This window comes from Lepisma saccharinum, chromosome 15 (genome assembly GCF_977018435.1).
Source record: "Lepisma saccharinum chromosome 15, izLepSacc3.1, whole genome shotgun sequence".
Taxonomy (NCBI): domain Eukaryota; kingdom Metazoa; phylum Arthropoda; class Insecta; order Zygentoma; family Lepismatidae; genus Lepisma; species Lepisma saccharinum.
In genome coordinates, this window is record NC_139243.1 from 12,525,894 (window position 1) to 12,542,006 (window position 16,113).

General features: G+C 39.8%; 1 protein-coding gene across 4 annotated transcripts in view; it reads right to left on the reverse strand.

Moving 5' to 3' along the window:
- The window catches only part of Pka-R1 (protein kinase, cAMP-dependent, regulatory subunit type 1), a 198,699-nt gene that overhangs the window by 121,069 nt on the left and 61,517 nt on the right, over positions 1 to 16,113 (reverse strand). The window contains exon 1 of one of the 4 annotated variants that reach the window (XM_083136633.1): positions 2,418 to 2,666. The exons of the other annotated variants lie outside the window; for them this stretch is intronic. Within the exon in view, the coding sequence (XP_082992759.1) occupies positions 2,418 to 2,507 (90 nt within the window). The 5' untranslated portion in view covers positions 2,508 to 2,666. Of the gene's footprint in view, positions 1 to 2,417; positions 2,667 to 16,113 lie in introns of those variants that run through there. 4 annotated transcript variants of the gene reach the window in all.

Below are 16,113 nucleotides of genomic sequence, written 5' to 3' on the forward strand. Positions count from 1 at the left end.
GCACACAGAGCTTGAAATGCATCAAAACAAAAGTAATGAACACTTGGTTTATCGATTGGAGGCAGTTATTTCTAGTTTGTTTGAAATTGTAGTTTTCGATTTTTCAATTGATTTGGGGGGGGGGGGGTTCGACCCTCACCAATGCTGAAGCTGTCCACTCAGCAGCTTAGCGCACTACAAATACAGCCAGAGAAGCGTTGAATGGAAGTTGAGGGGTCCTTACCCCCCTTGGGACTTAAATTTCTTCTTTTAAAAGAAATGGATCATTAGGCTATATAAAAGTATTTTTTGCTGCTTTTTCTAACCCACGATGGCATTCAAAATCTCTTTTCAGTAACTTGACCCACCCTAAAAACTTCCTGGTTTCGCCTATGAACGTTAGAATCCTGGACGCATTATCATCTTTCCTAATACACAACACTTCATTAATCCTCATCGTTGCGATGCATATTCATTATAATTCACTTTTCTGCCATTGTAGACCAATCGTGAAGATGAAGATAGATGAAGATGCACTTAACAAGTAATATTTTAAAATATACGAGCTTAACAATATGTGGAGCTCTATACCTCCACATTACGCCATATGTCATCACGGCATCTGTGCACACGCACAGGGGTACGTTTACCTTCTTAATATTCAATTCTGAAGGTCTAAAATTTAGGTGAAAAACCATGTATGGCATTATTCACGAATACAATTTTAGAAGGTACATCAAGTGCACCGAATTTATAGCAAAATATTTGGATTAGAGGAAATCTACAGAGAATAAGATAAAATTTTGTTTTTATGCAGCGAGAAACAAAAAAATTAAAAAAATGTATATTTCAAATAGTCCTCCTCCGTAGCCGAGCGGGTTAAGGCGTTCACTCGTCTTGAGATCGTTCGCTGCGGGACGGCGTAGGTTCGAATCCGGCTCTGGTCGGAATTTATTCGGCCTACGTATAGGGTCGGTGGCAACCCACCATCGTGAGGAAATTGGGGAGCTCCGAGTGAGTGAGCGTAATCCGGTCACGGAGACCTACTATAACGGCTGGGGATACGTCGGGCCGACCCCCCGACTATTCCAATACCGGTTGAAGATCTCCACGCCTAGAGGTGACGAATGAAAGCGTGGGAGGGAGACCGGCAGTCGGTAGGTACGCCTAGGCCCTTCATGGGCTGTTGCGCGACGGATTATCATTATTATATTTCAAATATCTTCAATAAGTACTATTTTAAGCAACACAATTAAACAGTGCAAGTTTAACTTGTTCTCTTGTTTACAATTAACAATGTTTAATTTTTCATACTATTACGTTCACTTACATTCCTGTTCTCCAACTTATGTCACAAAGGCATAAAGGTGTTCTCGTCAGTGAAATCTTCTACATAATAAACAAAGGAACGCCTACGTCTAGGACGGGACTCGAACCCGCTACATGCGGGCGAGATCCCGAGTCGACAAATCAACGCACTGACCAAGACTACCTGACCGAAAGATTAAAGCAGCGCTGGGACAACAAGGCGATGAGAAGCACTACACTACTCTCCGGAAGGGTTATGGACAGTGTAATGATTTTTAGCCACTAAAAACCGCTTAAACAGGCATGTAAAAAGGCACAATAAACTACAATATAAGTTTTAATAAAGTATATAAACGGCATTAGCTTGCAATATTAAAAGAAAGTAAAAAGCCTGAAATTCATAATTTAGCACCTAAATTTTAACATTTTCACAACTTTGATAACGGTAGTTTCGTAATATGTGTATAAGATCAAACTATAATTTTTGTACTAACAGTAACGAATATTATTAAATATTTTTACACTATTAATCAGTTTCCAAAACATAAGTTTATTATAGATCTTTATCTGGAAATATAAAATAATATATATAATCTTCGCAAGATTTTTTTTTTAAATAGAAAAAAATCCTGAATTTCGTCCGTAGCTATTAGGACGTATTCTAATTTAAAATTTTCTATTGCTTACACACTCTTACAAATCTAAACTGACATGTTCATCTTCCTAACCTTTTAGTTAACTCGCGGGAAAATTGAACAAGAACGAAACAACACATACAGTATGTTCCGACGAAGGCGCGTATGAACGCGGAACCTTAGATGGCACATACCCGCAGGATATGCACCTAGAATCACCATTGTGCATGTTACGGTTCACGTAACAACAGAAGTCTCGTAAACAAACTTCAAACAACGCATGGGCTTACTAATAACATAAATAGGTGCCTGCAGTTGACACACAATTTTAGGTACAATAGAATTTACACAGTGGCAGTTGTCTCCCAGAATGAACTTCTGAACACAGAACTTGCGGATCTGTTGGTGCGAACAAAGAACAATATTTACAGTCAACTCCAGCGTTGAAAATACTAAACAAGTGAAATTGCATCTCTCGTCATCCACGTGACTTACCGAAAACTTTACCATCACCTTCTCGTTTGGCGCTGTCGAACCAAGTCGCACATCGCACTCGATGGAGCCCATGGTGCGTACGTTGGGCATAGAGAGGGGGACGCGGGGGGCTGCGACCCTGACCCACTCCAACTTCGTGCACCAGAGTTCGATCCCCGCAGAGCGCACGCACACGCGAAAAGCCACGCACGCCGCCACCCGCACTGGAGAAAGGGTTAGAGCGTGTCGCTTGTGATCGCCACCGGGTCACGTTTTCCAGGGATTCGCGCCCGTCGAGACCTTTTCCCGACTTGCTACAGCAGCGATTCTGCAGTCCCCCCTTTCCCCCTGTCAGGCTGGTCAACGCGCAACAATGCTGCGCCTTCCCGGTTGCCTAGCGACAGGGGTTCCATTCTCAGGAAATCGCGCTCGCTCTGACGTAACAGAGATGTCATGCATGCAATTACAGGGGAGGACCTGCCGATAGAACGACTGGGCAAATACTGAAAGCGCATTGTGATTGTGGTTTCCAAATCATTCCGACAATACATATGATTGATTGATTGATTTCGTGTTTCAAGTCCACTTTGTGCACAGTAAGGCTAATCGGGACTGGACCTACAGCTTAAAGTGGGATCCGAACCAGTATGTGGCACCACCGGGCATCGAACCCGGGACGCACTTTTTCTTTTTCCAGTCAACTCGTGAATGCGGTTTCATTTTTTGCTCTCTGATTGGCTGTTGGAAAGTTACGGTGCTCTGATTGTGAGAATATCTTATTTGCACTGACCGTATTTTTCCAACAGCCAATCAGAGAGCAAGAAATGAACTCGCATTCACAAGTTGACTGGAAAAAAAATCGCACCCGGCGCCCCTTGATTACAAGGCGACGACGATACCACTGCGCCACCGGGGAGGCCCCGACAATACAGATGAAATCAACGTGACACTGAATCAATTTTGATTCAAATTCTTTCTTTTTGATTTAAGAGCGAAGTCAAGCTTAAAACTGTTGTTCCATGCAGCTCAAATATTTAATTTGATTTTTTTTTTTGTTATTTAGAACAATGTTAACGTATGTGTGCGTTGTGTGGCAGCCAGTGCCCCCAACTATCATAGGCCACTACAAAGTATCCAGAACAAGGCCCTAAGAATAATCTCTGGCGCAGATCGATACATAACTAACATTTAAATAAGAGAAGCATTAGACCAAGAAACGCTATTTGAATTCATGCAACGCGAAAGGTTGAAATTCTGGGCACAACAACCTCACCACCTAAATAGCATAGGGGAACGAGATCCAAGAAGACGCATTCACAATATGCCTAGACTTAATTAAAAAAACAAATCCAATATGACAGTTTATAATGTAATATAATGAAAAGGAAAATCAAGCAGTGTTACGTCTGGAAAGTACTTGGATGAGTGACAGTCTAGTCTACCGAATGAAAACATTTCAATTACTGTTAATTAAACATTTACTACATAAAAATCGTCAAGTTCGGAGTAAATTAAATTAGGACTATTGTATATAACTGTACAATGTTTCAAGATACCCGTACCCAAGTAACACGACAGCCGTGCGAACAGGAATATAAGAGACAAGAACAAGAATTTCAACCAAGACATGAAGATAAGAACACAATACGAACCAGAAGGCAGGGCAACAAAGTTGTCGAAACTTCGAACTAACGTAACCCGTCTTGATCTTATTTAGCGTCGCTTTTCTGCCACTTTTGGCTAGTTGCGACGATGAGGATGAGTGATATGATGAAAGTGATGAATGGACACTCACAAAGAACATCCATGCCCAGGCCGGGAATCGAACACGGGACTCACGGATGTCGACATCTATCTAACTCAAATAGTTTCATTGAAAAACGTATCGGGAAAATACAAAAAAACGCAATGAGAATATACATAAAAGAAAATACATATAGGCCTACAAAGGAATAGTTATTTGTATATAACTGTATGCGATCGTACCGGGATGAGACTTGGTGTGGTCTCGTATATTTCGTTAATGAAAAATGATAGGCGTTTGGAGCCTGGTATGTATCACACCACATGGCCGAGATTAAGAATATGTGGAATCATTCCAACAAGCCTCGTTATGCGTTTTCATGGCATGGAAAAATGCACAGAATGTACCCTTCTACTAATCCATAAAATGATTATTCACAACGCACATCCCAATTGGATTTTGCGTGACTTTCTTCAGTTTGGGTTGATTGGAATAAAGGTGAACGATGATTATACGAAATTGATGAGCCGGGAACTCTTTCTTTCTAGTGTGGTTATTTTATGTAGCTTTTCTACCTTTCGGATTAATCGCGACGATGCGCATGCACTGCTGAAATGTATGTTTGTTTGAGGGTCAATCCATATTAAGTCAGTCATATATCATGGTTGCTTGACCATTTTTAAAAAGTTTATTTTTTGTGTGGTGTGAGCCTCATATGTTGACAGTTCATAACCACTGATATTTTATTTTTACTATCACCGATTTGAAGATGGCGGGCATTTTTTTTATCATGCCGCACGTCATTTTCTCCATTCGTAAGCATCAGCGGCAACTTTTTTATCTCAGTTCTGGTTAAGTCGTACGACAATGAGACAAAATCTGTGATGTTAAGCACATTAGGCTACAATTATATTTCTGTGTAATTTTCTAAATATTATTCCTTCATAATAAATTTTAAGGTCAAAATTGTGAATTTTAATCGCTCAAAATGACATTTTCAGACATTTTTTTTTTGGGGGGGGGGCAGTTTGTCTGACACTTGAATTTTTTTTGTGCAAGTACCTGTGTACGAATAGAGTATGTCAAAATTAATTGAAGCTTGAGACTTTAATATTTTCTTTTCTACAGGGTCATAAACATGTACTTTGTTAAAAAATTCCAAGTTCAGGGTTAAATATCTCTAGTGGGCAGTTGCTTAAAAATCTGAAATTTGTACACAATACACTACTCTATAATAAGTAACTTCAGTAAAAATTTTGAGTATGATATTCAATTGGTTTAAGATATACAAAACTCGTGAAAAATTCGATATTTTGCATTAAATATGGTATGCCTAATTTTATTTCTTATTAACATTTTACGTTAAAATTTTTCAAACTGTAATTTGAAATACCAATGAACAACATTACAATCCTGAAATGTGAAATGGATCTACAATAAAGTATGTATACGAGGGCGTGCTCAAAATTAAGCATCCTTTTTTTTGTTACCTAGTAAACACATTTTGGATTTTGAGCAACCATACATTGCACTTATAAGACTTTCCCGCTTCTCCATTGAAGGTTTCAAACTTCTATCGCCAGGGGGTGCTGAACTATAGCGAGGAAAATGGCAGCATGTAACCATGCAATGTCGGTGGAGCGCCTGAAGTAGCGTGCCGTCATCGAGTTTCTAACCGCAAAAAATGTACTACAAATTGACATTCATCTGAGGCTGAGTGCATTTTATACCATGTTGTATGACTTCATATGGATTGACCCTCGAGTTTGTATTAAAGCCCACTTTATACAGAGAAAGACTAAACGGGGCTGGACCTACAGTTTAAAGTGGAATCCGAACCACTACGTGCTTCCACCGTGTATGGAAACTAAGACCCGTCGATTAGAAGGCGATGACGTTACCAGAACTGGTGAAATGGATGATGCGACTAGCACAATGACATATACATGTCCTAGATAGGATTTGAACCTGCATTGTTACATGCGACCGTAAAATTTGCAATATCGTACCGTTAAAATTGTAGTCTCCATGTAAATTTACAAAAACCGTACGCATTTGTTTTAATTTGAATATTTTATCATGCATAAAGTAAGATAATGATTGCAAATTACAGTTGCGTGCACCATAAATATATTTAAAAAAGGAAAATTAATTATTACATTAATCCATGTAACTATGAAATAGTCGTAAATATTTTAAAAAACCGTCATGGCCATTGTTTTTACGGTAATTAAGATGGCAGCAAAAATGTCACTGGTCATTTCTCTACTCAACAGTTTAGCATGGTATTGAATGATACCAGGCTCGCCATAAGAACATATCTACTCAGAACTTCGTATGCTATTAATAACCTTTTAAAGTGGTAAAATAGTGCATTAAATTTGAGCTTCAAAAATAAGAATATCCCTTCTTTAAAAATGGCAGCTTGCAATCAACTAGGTTTACAGGATACATTATCCCCACCCCTAATAGAACAAATAACATTTTTCATGATCATAAGACACTAATTACAATTATAATTACAACCCTAATAACTACTACTTAGCCTCCTCATTTAATAATAAATTGTACAAACCGAATATTACTAGAAGGACAAGCCCTAGAATCAACATGAACAATTAGCCTATACCAGCAATCACTTTACAATATTTACATGGAATTAATGAACCATCATTAACAATAAAAACAAATGGACACCGATGATATTGAAGCTATGAATATTCAGACTTCATAAAAGCAGAATTTGACTCATATACCGGGTGTCCTAGAAGTCATTCCCTGATTACAAACTTTATTCATATCCGCTATATGCAAGGTAGAGATGTGAAAGAGGTGCCAAAATGTTGGAAAACTAACCAAGTTTTTTTTGTTGCAGGTTTGAGTAACGTGGCTGTAGTGTAGCAGTGTCAGTGCCCAGAAAACCGGAAATGTTCACAAATCAGGAAAAGCTCAGCATGTCCTCTGGTATCACGAGACCCGGTCACCTTCAACTTTCAAATGTATAGAATTCTTTCGTTTGCCATCAATAAGTTGGTATTTAAAAAATGGAATTTATCTTCATTCTCAAATCCTGTCAAGTCCAAGAAACATTGTATGGAAAAATGCCACCCGATGTCAAGAGCATTAATTCCGGATTCCTTGGCACTGACACTGCTACACTACAGCCACATTACTGAAACCTGCAAGAAATAAACTTGGTTAGTTTTCCAACATTTTGGCACCACTTTCACATCTCTACCTTGAATATAGCGGATATGAATAAAGTTTGTAATCAGGGAAAGATTTCTGGGACACCCGGTATAACACCAACAAACTAATACATATAAATTTAATTCGACTTTTAGATGTTGGCTTCCACGTTACGTTAGGCGGGTGCGAACCCGGAACCTTCGGTGCCACATACCCATGGGCACGCGCTGAGAATCACCATTGTGCATGGTACGGTTCGCGTAACGACAGAAGTCTCTCGTAAACATCCTTCAAACAACGCACGGCACTGCGGCAGCTTCAGAAATAAAGTTTTCTCCAACGGACTTTGACCCAGTTCGAAATCGAAGTCCTACCATTTATTTCACCCAGACGTCACGCACGAAGCAGGGCCAACTTGACTGCATGGGGATTGATTTAATCTCACCGATACGCCATATAATAAAACGGTCGACCGTCACCAGCGGAATGGAAAGGGTCGCGGACGTTCATGAGATCACGTCAAGATCTCATTTGCATCCAAGGACGGAAATGCCTTTGACAACAATGGTGCATTTGTGCAATGAAAGTCGTTGTTAAAGCAAATATGCATAATTGCAGTTCTCATACTCAAGTTAGTCCTTGACAACTAGAGCCCCAATTTTGCTCTGATTGTCTACTTTGTTTCTGTGATCAAATTCGTAGGATTTCACTACAAACGTCGACTGTGTATAAAATATTCAGAACAAGGTCAAGAGAAATGTATCAAGTGAGAAAATGGTGCTCACAGGCAATTTAAGAGGAAGAAGGAAGTTGTGATAATTGAGAATAACTTTACGGCAAAATAAATATATTTAGAGCTGTGTAGACATTTCTAAACTGATCTATGTGCTAATAGCTTCTTGCGAATATGAGATAACTGGATGTAATAATATTCTTCCTGAAACAAAAAGAAATAAATGAAGAAACCAATGGGGGAACCGCCGAACAGACCATTTTCTCGACGTAAAACATGGTCCACACGTCCACCATCCTTCATCTAACGTATCGAATTTTCAAAATGGGAGGACCCCGAACAGCCACTGTAGCGGTTATCCTTTGCTGGACATGACCCAGGTCTATTATTTTCACAGCTTACCAAAGGATTGAGCACAGGTACCCGTGGTGCCCATTCCACAAGGCGCATTTTCCTAATTAGAAAACAATACAACCAGTTGTTCCAGACTTTACGGTCACCCTACCCTGTATTTATGTTCTACATTACGATGCACAAAACATGGTTTTGGGTCCGGAATCTACGTTGGGGTCTACACAAGCGTATTTTCCAATACCAGGGCTTGCGAACCCAGTAACCCCTAATCCATCACACACGCCAACACAAACTGTCTCCGGAATACCAATTAAGATATCGACAATGCGAAGGATTGGGTTCAATGATATATAGCCGTTAACGATACCATATTTTTCTCCTCGCACGATACCAGTGACATTATCGTTCTATTTGGAAATTTATGCTTCCACCACACGAATTCTCGTATTGCCTCTTTCATCTTGATAGCTTTTTTCTTCTGATTTTTTATTTTACGCCATTTCCTAGCCTCATTTGGCTAGAGTGGCGATGGACACTTGCATACATCTACTCGAAGCACACATATGAATTGTACATGACTTATTTCTTGGCTATTCAAATAAAGCATCTTTCTCAATAATATATATATTTTCATTGTAAAACTTATAACACATAATAGACATTTATCTATCATCAACACACTGTTTCCGGGCCACCCCAGTGGCGTACTTGAGAACGCCGTCGCCTTGTAATCAAGGAGTCCCGGCTTCGATACCTGGTGGAGGCACATAGCGGTTCGGATCTCACTTTGAACTGTAGCTCCAATCCCGATTAGCCTATCTGTGCATAAAGTGGACCTTAACAAACGATTTGATTGGATTTTTGCTACTTGACGTCGCTTTCTGTCACTTTTGGCTAATCGCGACGGTGAGGATCAGTGTTGAAATTGATGAAGGGACACAAAACATCCATGCCCAGGTGGAGAATCGAACCACGATGCTTAAACGAATAATACCTTGTTTGGTACATGTCTGTAGTAACTGGTATTTTATTTAAATATTCTGATGAATGCTAGTAAATTGATGCTTGTAATTTGAGTAGAATACTCACCCAGAAATATTAATCAATATTTTGAACAAAATTTTGTTACAATTTTTAAGCATCGGTATCGATGGGAATCTCTAAGGGCAGTGGCGGCGATTGGGTTTCAAAACTGGGGTAGGGCAAGGATATTTTACCTTCCCTTGGTCGATAAGGTTTCGCATAGTGCGGGGGCAAAAGTAGGAAATAGGCAGTCCCCCACTAATCGCCGCCACTATCTGTGAGGAAGTCTTTTGTTTATTCTTACTATATAATGTGTTGTGTTTGTTTTGTGCAGGTCCTTTTACAACCTCGCATTTTTCACTTTTCTCACATTCCTTTAACATTTCCAGTAAGAATTTTAGATAAGGGGATATTTCCCGTATACATTGAAGGGTGCAAAACGGCCACATGTGACGATTCACCCATCAATTTTAAACCAATCAATCGGTCCTATTTTGAAGCACGTCTAGTCTGTGTAAATAAGTAATTATGGTTACTTTTTGTGAATATTTCTTGGAAACTCCAGACAAGTTGGAGGCTTTATCTTAGTGACCAAGATGAGAATGAGGCAGATTTCCTCATGAAAGGAACCGCCAATCTCGTTTGTAAAGCTCCCCTTTTTAAGTTCAGAGAGGCTAATCGGGACTGGTCCTATAGTAAGCACGAGAGCCAGCCAATAAGCTATTGGGAAAGGCTTTCCTCTCGGCCCGGCATCACCTCTGTCTGTACTACTGACGCCTATTTCCGCGCCTCTCCAGGACCCCGGGAATCAACGTGAACCAGGTTATTGTCCTTGCACGACAAAGCAATCAAGACAATCAGATTCCAGCATTTACATTTCGCATTAACCCTAAATCTGATTTACCTCTCTTAGGAATTCATTGTCTGGGAACTGATTGGAAGATATGATCTGGATAAATATCAGTCTCTTCCCTCTCGCAGATAAATTTCCTGGATAGCAGATGTGATATCGCACCCCCCTCCAAAGGATTTATTCCATGCAAAAGTTCCTAACTAGCTGTGATTCAATTCTGAAATGAAATTAAACCTGAAGTCGAACTTACTTTATCGATCCTGGACTGGATGTCATCTCGTTGCGAAAAACTACTGAAAATAAACTGATTTGTATTTATTTCAATTTGCATTCTTCTTACTTAAGAGTCGCTATTCAGCCATTTCTAGATAACGACGAGGATGAGAGATGATTACATGACAAGTATGACGAGACACTCACAATAAATATCCATGCCCTGGCCGGGACTCGAACTCTGGAAATTCGGTGGCAAAATCGAAAGTCGATAACTTAACGCGTTCGGCTACCAAACCAGCAAAACTATAACTCCTGAGAACATTCATTCAACAGAACAAAAGCGTTTTTGACCCTTGTAAACATTATAATCTCCTCGTACGTAATGACTTGCTTTAGTTTTAAGTTAACCTTGTGCACAGATAGGCTAATCGGGACTGGACTAACAATTTAAAGTGGGATTGGAACCACTATGTGCCTCAACTGGGTATCGAACTTGGGACCCCTTGATTACAAGACAACGACGTCGTAGTAACGTCGGGGAGGGTTGCAAGTATTGCAGGATCTTGGAATGCATATATTTGTTCTCTGCTTTTTTCTTCTTTCTCGCCAGATACTGTTCATTAAATCATGCTTGTGTTAGCAATGAAATGAATTGTATCCCTTTCCCCCTCTTAAAAATGTTACAACTAAGTGAATAGAGATAACGGGAGGGGACATTTCAGATCCGATTGATGCCACTCTGTCAAACCTGAGCAATTTGAGTAATTCAAGATGGCGTCCAATATGGCGGACTTTCCAGTTAATAATCTATATCTCGGTTACGAATGGTCTAAAACAGATTTTTTTTTTTAGTCTTGATCCTCATTAGATGGACTACGAAAAAGATTGTTTAATTTCGCTATCAGTGGTTTTACCGTAATTTAAAAAATAATCTTTAAAAGATGTAATTTTCTAGAACTCTTCGAAGCTTTTGCCTTGCAACTTTTGAATAAATGACAGGAAATTATTTGGAATAAAAGTGGTACCCCAATTCATAAGCTTTAAAACAATATAAGTTTTAATGAATTTGAATGAAAAATACGCTATAATATGTGTCCCAAAATGGAGGAAAGTACCCAAAAAGTGCGTCTTTACTACGGGCCGGCGGCTGAGCCCCAAATCATTGACTTTTTGATAAAGCAAGAGACTTGGTAGGATTAATTGTTATATCATTAAAGATATTTTCAGTCGAGTAGCCAATCGAGATCTGCACCCTGACGGCCACCATCTTGAAAATAATCCGCCATATTGGATATTTTTCTATTTGATATATCTCGGGACGGTGTCCTCTATCAACGTCCGGTTTTCTCAGAAATGTTTCAAATAGTGTAAACTTTGATAATAAATCTATTTTCAAGAAATATAATTTTTGAGTTGGAAGTCTTAATAATTCTTGAGCCAATCAATAGTATTTTATATTTTGTAAAATTACGAAGTGTTTGTTAGAATTCTAGATAAACTGAACCCCTATTTTTTTTAGATCTATAAAATTACCTGTTTACCTCACTGTTCTTTTCTTTCGGGTAAATTGACACAATGGCATTGAGAACGCTTAGTTTTTGGTAACTAATATTGACATTGGAGGTCATATTGAACATGTTGTGTAACCACAAAAACTGCTTTGTATGCTATCTATGCTATGTATGGCGACTTTTGAATCACCCTGTATTTTTTATATGCAGGCCGACCCATAAGTCAGTTGAGAAAATGCATTATTGACGTAAAGAGGTTTCATTTTTTTACGAACGTAAAGCCATACGTGTCCGAATCGAGATGCTGCCTTGCAGTACAGTTCCCACTTTAACCACCAGGTGCCAGTTCGAACTAGGGATGGCCAAACGGATCCGGGTCTGAAAGTTTCGGATCTGGATCTGAAAGTTCCTGATCTGGATCCGGATCAGAGATTTCCGGATCCGGGTCTGAAAGTTTCGGATCTGGATCCGGATCCGAAAGTTCCTGATCTGGATCCGGATCCGAGATTTCCGGATCCGGATCCGGGTCCGAAAGATTCGGATCTGGATCCGGATCCGAGTGTTTCGTATCTCAATCCCATTATAATATTACCACACCTTAAAAGGTATTATGATCTTCGATTACAAAGAAATTTTTCGTTAGTCCTACAAGAATTTTTTCAAGTGTTGTTCCTAAAATACTTTGCTACGCATCGGCTAACACACTCGTGCACACATGTCAGAGGTGATTTTGTAAATGCCATTGAAACGAATATGTATTCATTCGAATGTATTGGAAATGAAAACACACATAAATGTGAGACATTCCATTCCAGGATGAAACCTTTAACACATATAACAAGATAGAAATGTTATACAAAAATTATACAATTGTTCTACAGTTACAGTTCTACAAATTAAAATAAAACATTATAATATATGCAGTGTTAAATAATTACAAAGTGTAAGACTAACAAGGGAGTTTATCTAAGTATCCCCCTCCGATTTCCATGAAACTTGGCAGGTGTATAGTGGGGCCCAAAGGAAGAAATACGTGTTTTTTTGTTTCAGCTAAAAACTGTTTTAGGGGGCAAAATCCCCTCAAATGTCAAGATGAGGAACAATTGAAGTAAGGATCTGACCCCTGTGTCCCCCTCCGATTCTCATCAAATTTGACAGGTGTATAGAGAGGCCCTATCCCCCCTGTTTCTTCCTATGCCATATTTACGTGGTTTCGGGGTCAGATCCCCACTTCAATTTCTCCTCATCTTGACATTTGACGGGGGGGAATGAAAACACACACAAATGTGAGACATTCCATTCCAGGATGAAACGTTTAACACATATAACAAGATAGAAATGTTATACAAAAATTATACAATTGTTCTACAGTTACAGTTCTACAAATTAAAATAAAAAAGTTCTGGATCTGGATTTCGGATCCGCTAGGATCCGGATCTGGCCATCCCTACTATACACCTGCCACGTTTCATGGAAATCGGAGGGGAACACAGGGGTCACATCCCCACTTCAATTTGTCCTCATCTTGACATTTGAAAGGTGGTTGCCCCCTAGAACAATTTTTTTGCCGAAACAAAAAAACACGTATTTCTTCATTTGGGCCCTGCAAGTTTCATGGAAATCGGAGGGGGAGACTTTGACCTCCCTTGTAAGTGTATTAATTAATTACAAATCGCGCACGCGCGCACACACACTATATATATATATATATATATATATATATATATATATATATATATATATATATATATATATATATATGTGTGTGTGTGTGTGTGTGTGTGTGTATGTATATTATATATATACGTATATTAGCAGGTAACAATATGTTTTATAAGCACATTCTTACTTTCCAAAGAAGCGCATGTGGGATGGCAAAACGGATCCGGATCCGGATCCAAAAGTACCGGATCCGAAAATACCGGATCCGGATCCGAAAATTCCGGATCCGGATCTGAAAATTCCGGATCCGGATCTGAAAATTCCGGATCCACGGATCCGGATCCGAAAAATTTTAGGATCCGGATCCTAAGGATCCGGAACCAACCGGATCCGGATTTCGGATCCGGATCTGGCCATCCCTAGTTCGAACGCCACCCACCTCGCTCAGGGGTGCATGCGCACAGTAAGATAACAGAAGGCAAGCGATAAATTTCACATTTTTTTTCTAAATACAGTGTCACTGATGAAATATCCAAGTAGCAATGAGTTGTTAGATGATCAATGCAGTGAACGTTGCCTCTACAAGTGAAATTTGCAATATGGCTGCCGAGCGTAGGGCTAAAGTCGCGCCTTCCACCTCTCCCCTCCAACTCCAACTATGCCGCAGATTCGGACGATTTCGGTAGGGGGGTTCCGCGGGTGGAACGGTGCTCTAGGCAACAGCAGAGGCCGATTCGGACACGGCCAGTGTCACCTAACTTATGGGCCACCCTGTTTATTATTTCGAGGCGAGATTGTGGCAAGTATTGTGTCAGTATAACATCCGTACATGTGTGTGCAGGCCTCTGCTTCGCAGTGTCTTTTCCCAACGACCAACACGCAAGTATTTTTTTTCAGTTTTCCAAGGTTTCAAATTTATTTTGTAATCATGCGACAGTGTGGCGCACTCTGGGCGGGGGTGGGATGTCCTTGCGAAACCCAGATTCACCTTGAAACTTTCCTAGACTAGTAATTGGCCACAGCTGAAAATGCACGAGCGAATATATGATGATAATGTGTGTCGCAGTCAACATGCACAATCTATGACCTAGAAAGAACACAGCACTGTCACGACATTCACTGCTTTCACACAGAGAAAAAAATATGTTGCGCTGCTTGTAATATAGGGGGGGGGGGAAGTTCTCGAAAACAAGTGCTGTGGGTAATAATACGTAGATAAACAAGCAGATAATATAAGGAGATAAACAAGCAGATAATATAAGGAGATAAACAAGCAAATCTGATATCTATATACATTTTTGAATGTGTTTGCCCTTACTTCTTCTGAAGGCTTTTTCATACTGGTGGGATCATAGGTGGCACCAGAAGTCTGTAAGGTTCCGCATTTCTAATTTGCATAATAATAGTATTAATAATAAAAGTACGTCTGTATATATATATAAAAAAACAAGGTATGTAGTAATCCGCTCCTCCATTGAAATTAACACCAACAGCTAGTTGGGAGGGTGCTCCAATGTTTAACATGGTGGCAATAAGACAACTGGGGAAAATGCTTAGCTTTTCTGTTCCTTTTGAAGATAAGGATGAATGATGTTGAGATACATGAAGGGATAATCACAAACATATAGAAACGACACAACACGAGTAGTATACTGGCTGTGAGTTCAGACGCCAGAGCCTCGTTAGTCTGCAAAATGAGGTCCAGGGTACTACGTGGAAGGGAGGTTGACATCTGGGTATCTTCGGAAAGGGTCTCCCCGGGGGATGCTTTGCGAAAATTTTGTTGTACAGATCGCGGGCCCAGCTTCAGTAGTCGATGGTTCGTTTGGAATCTGAATGAGTCGTGTTCGGTTTCGACTGGATCAGTCGGAAATGTAGTCAACGGATGGTTCGACTGAAATTAGTCGTTCGACTAATTCGACTAATGTTAGTCGTTCGACTAATGTTAGTCGTTCGACTAATGTTAGTCGTTCGACTAATTCGACTATGTTAGTCGTTCGACTAATTCGACTATGTTAGTCGTTCGACTAATTCGACTATGTTAGTCGTTCGACTAATATTAGTGGACTAATTTCTTTAGTCGACTAATTTTCATTAGTCGGTTTTTTCGATGGTTTTAATAATCGACTAATATTAGTCGACTAATGCCCATCACTACTCAACTGGCGGCTGACCTACATAGCTCCATCTGCCCACCAATCGTCTTTGGGGGTGTGTACCTCGATGAGTGTCAACAACCTCAGTTGCGCAGTCAAGCTGTAGGGGTAACATTGTTCTCCCTTTACAACGTTGCCAAGCGTACGTCTGCTTTGTCAGTTATTTTTTATTAGCTTGTTTGTACAGTGTTTGGGTATTTTGTGTACTAATTTTCCGTGCTTCGTGTACTCTTGTACAACTTTTATCCAGTAACGGCTCTGATCAACTCTCTTTCC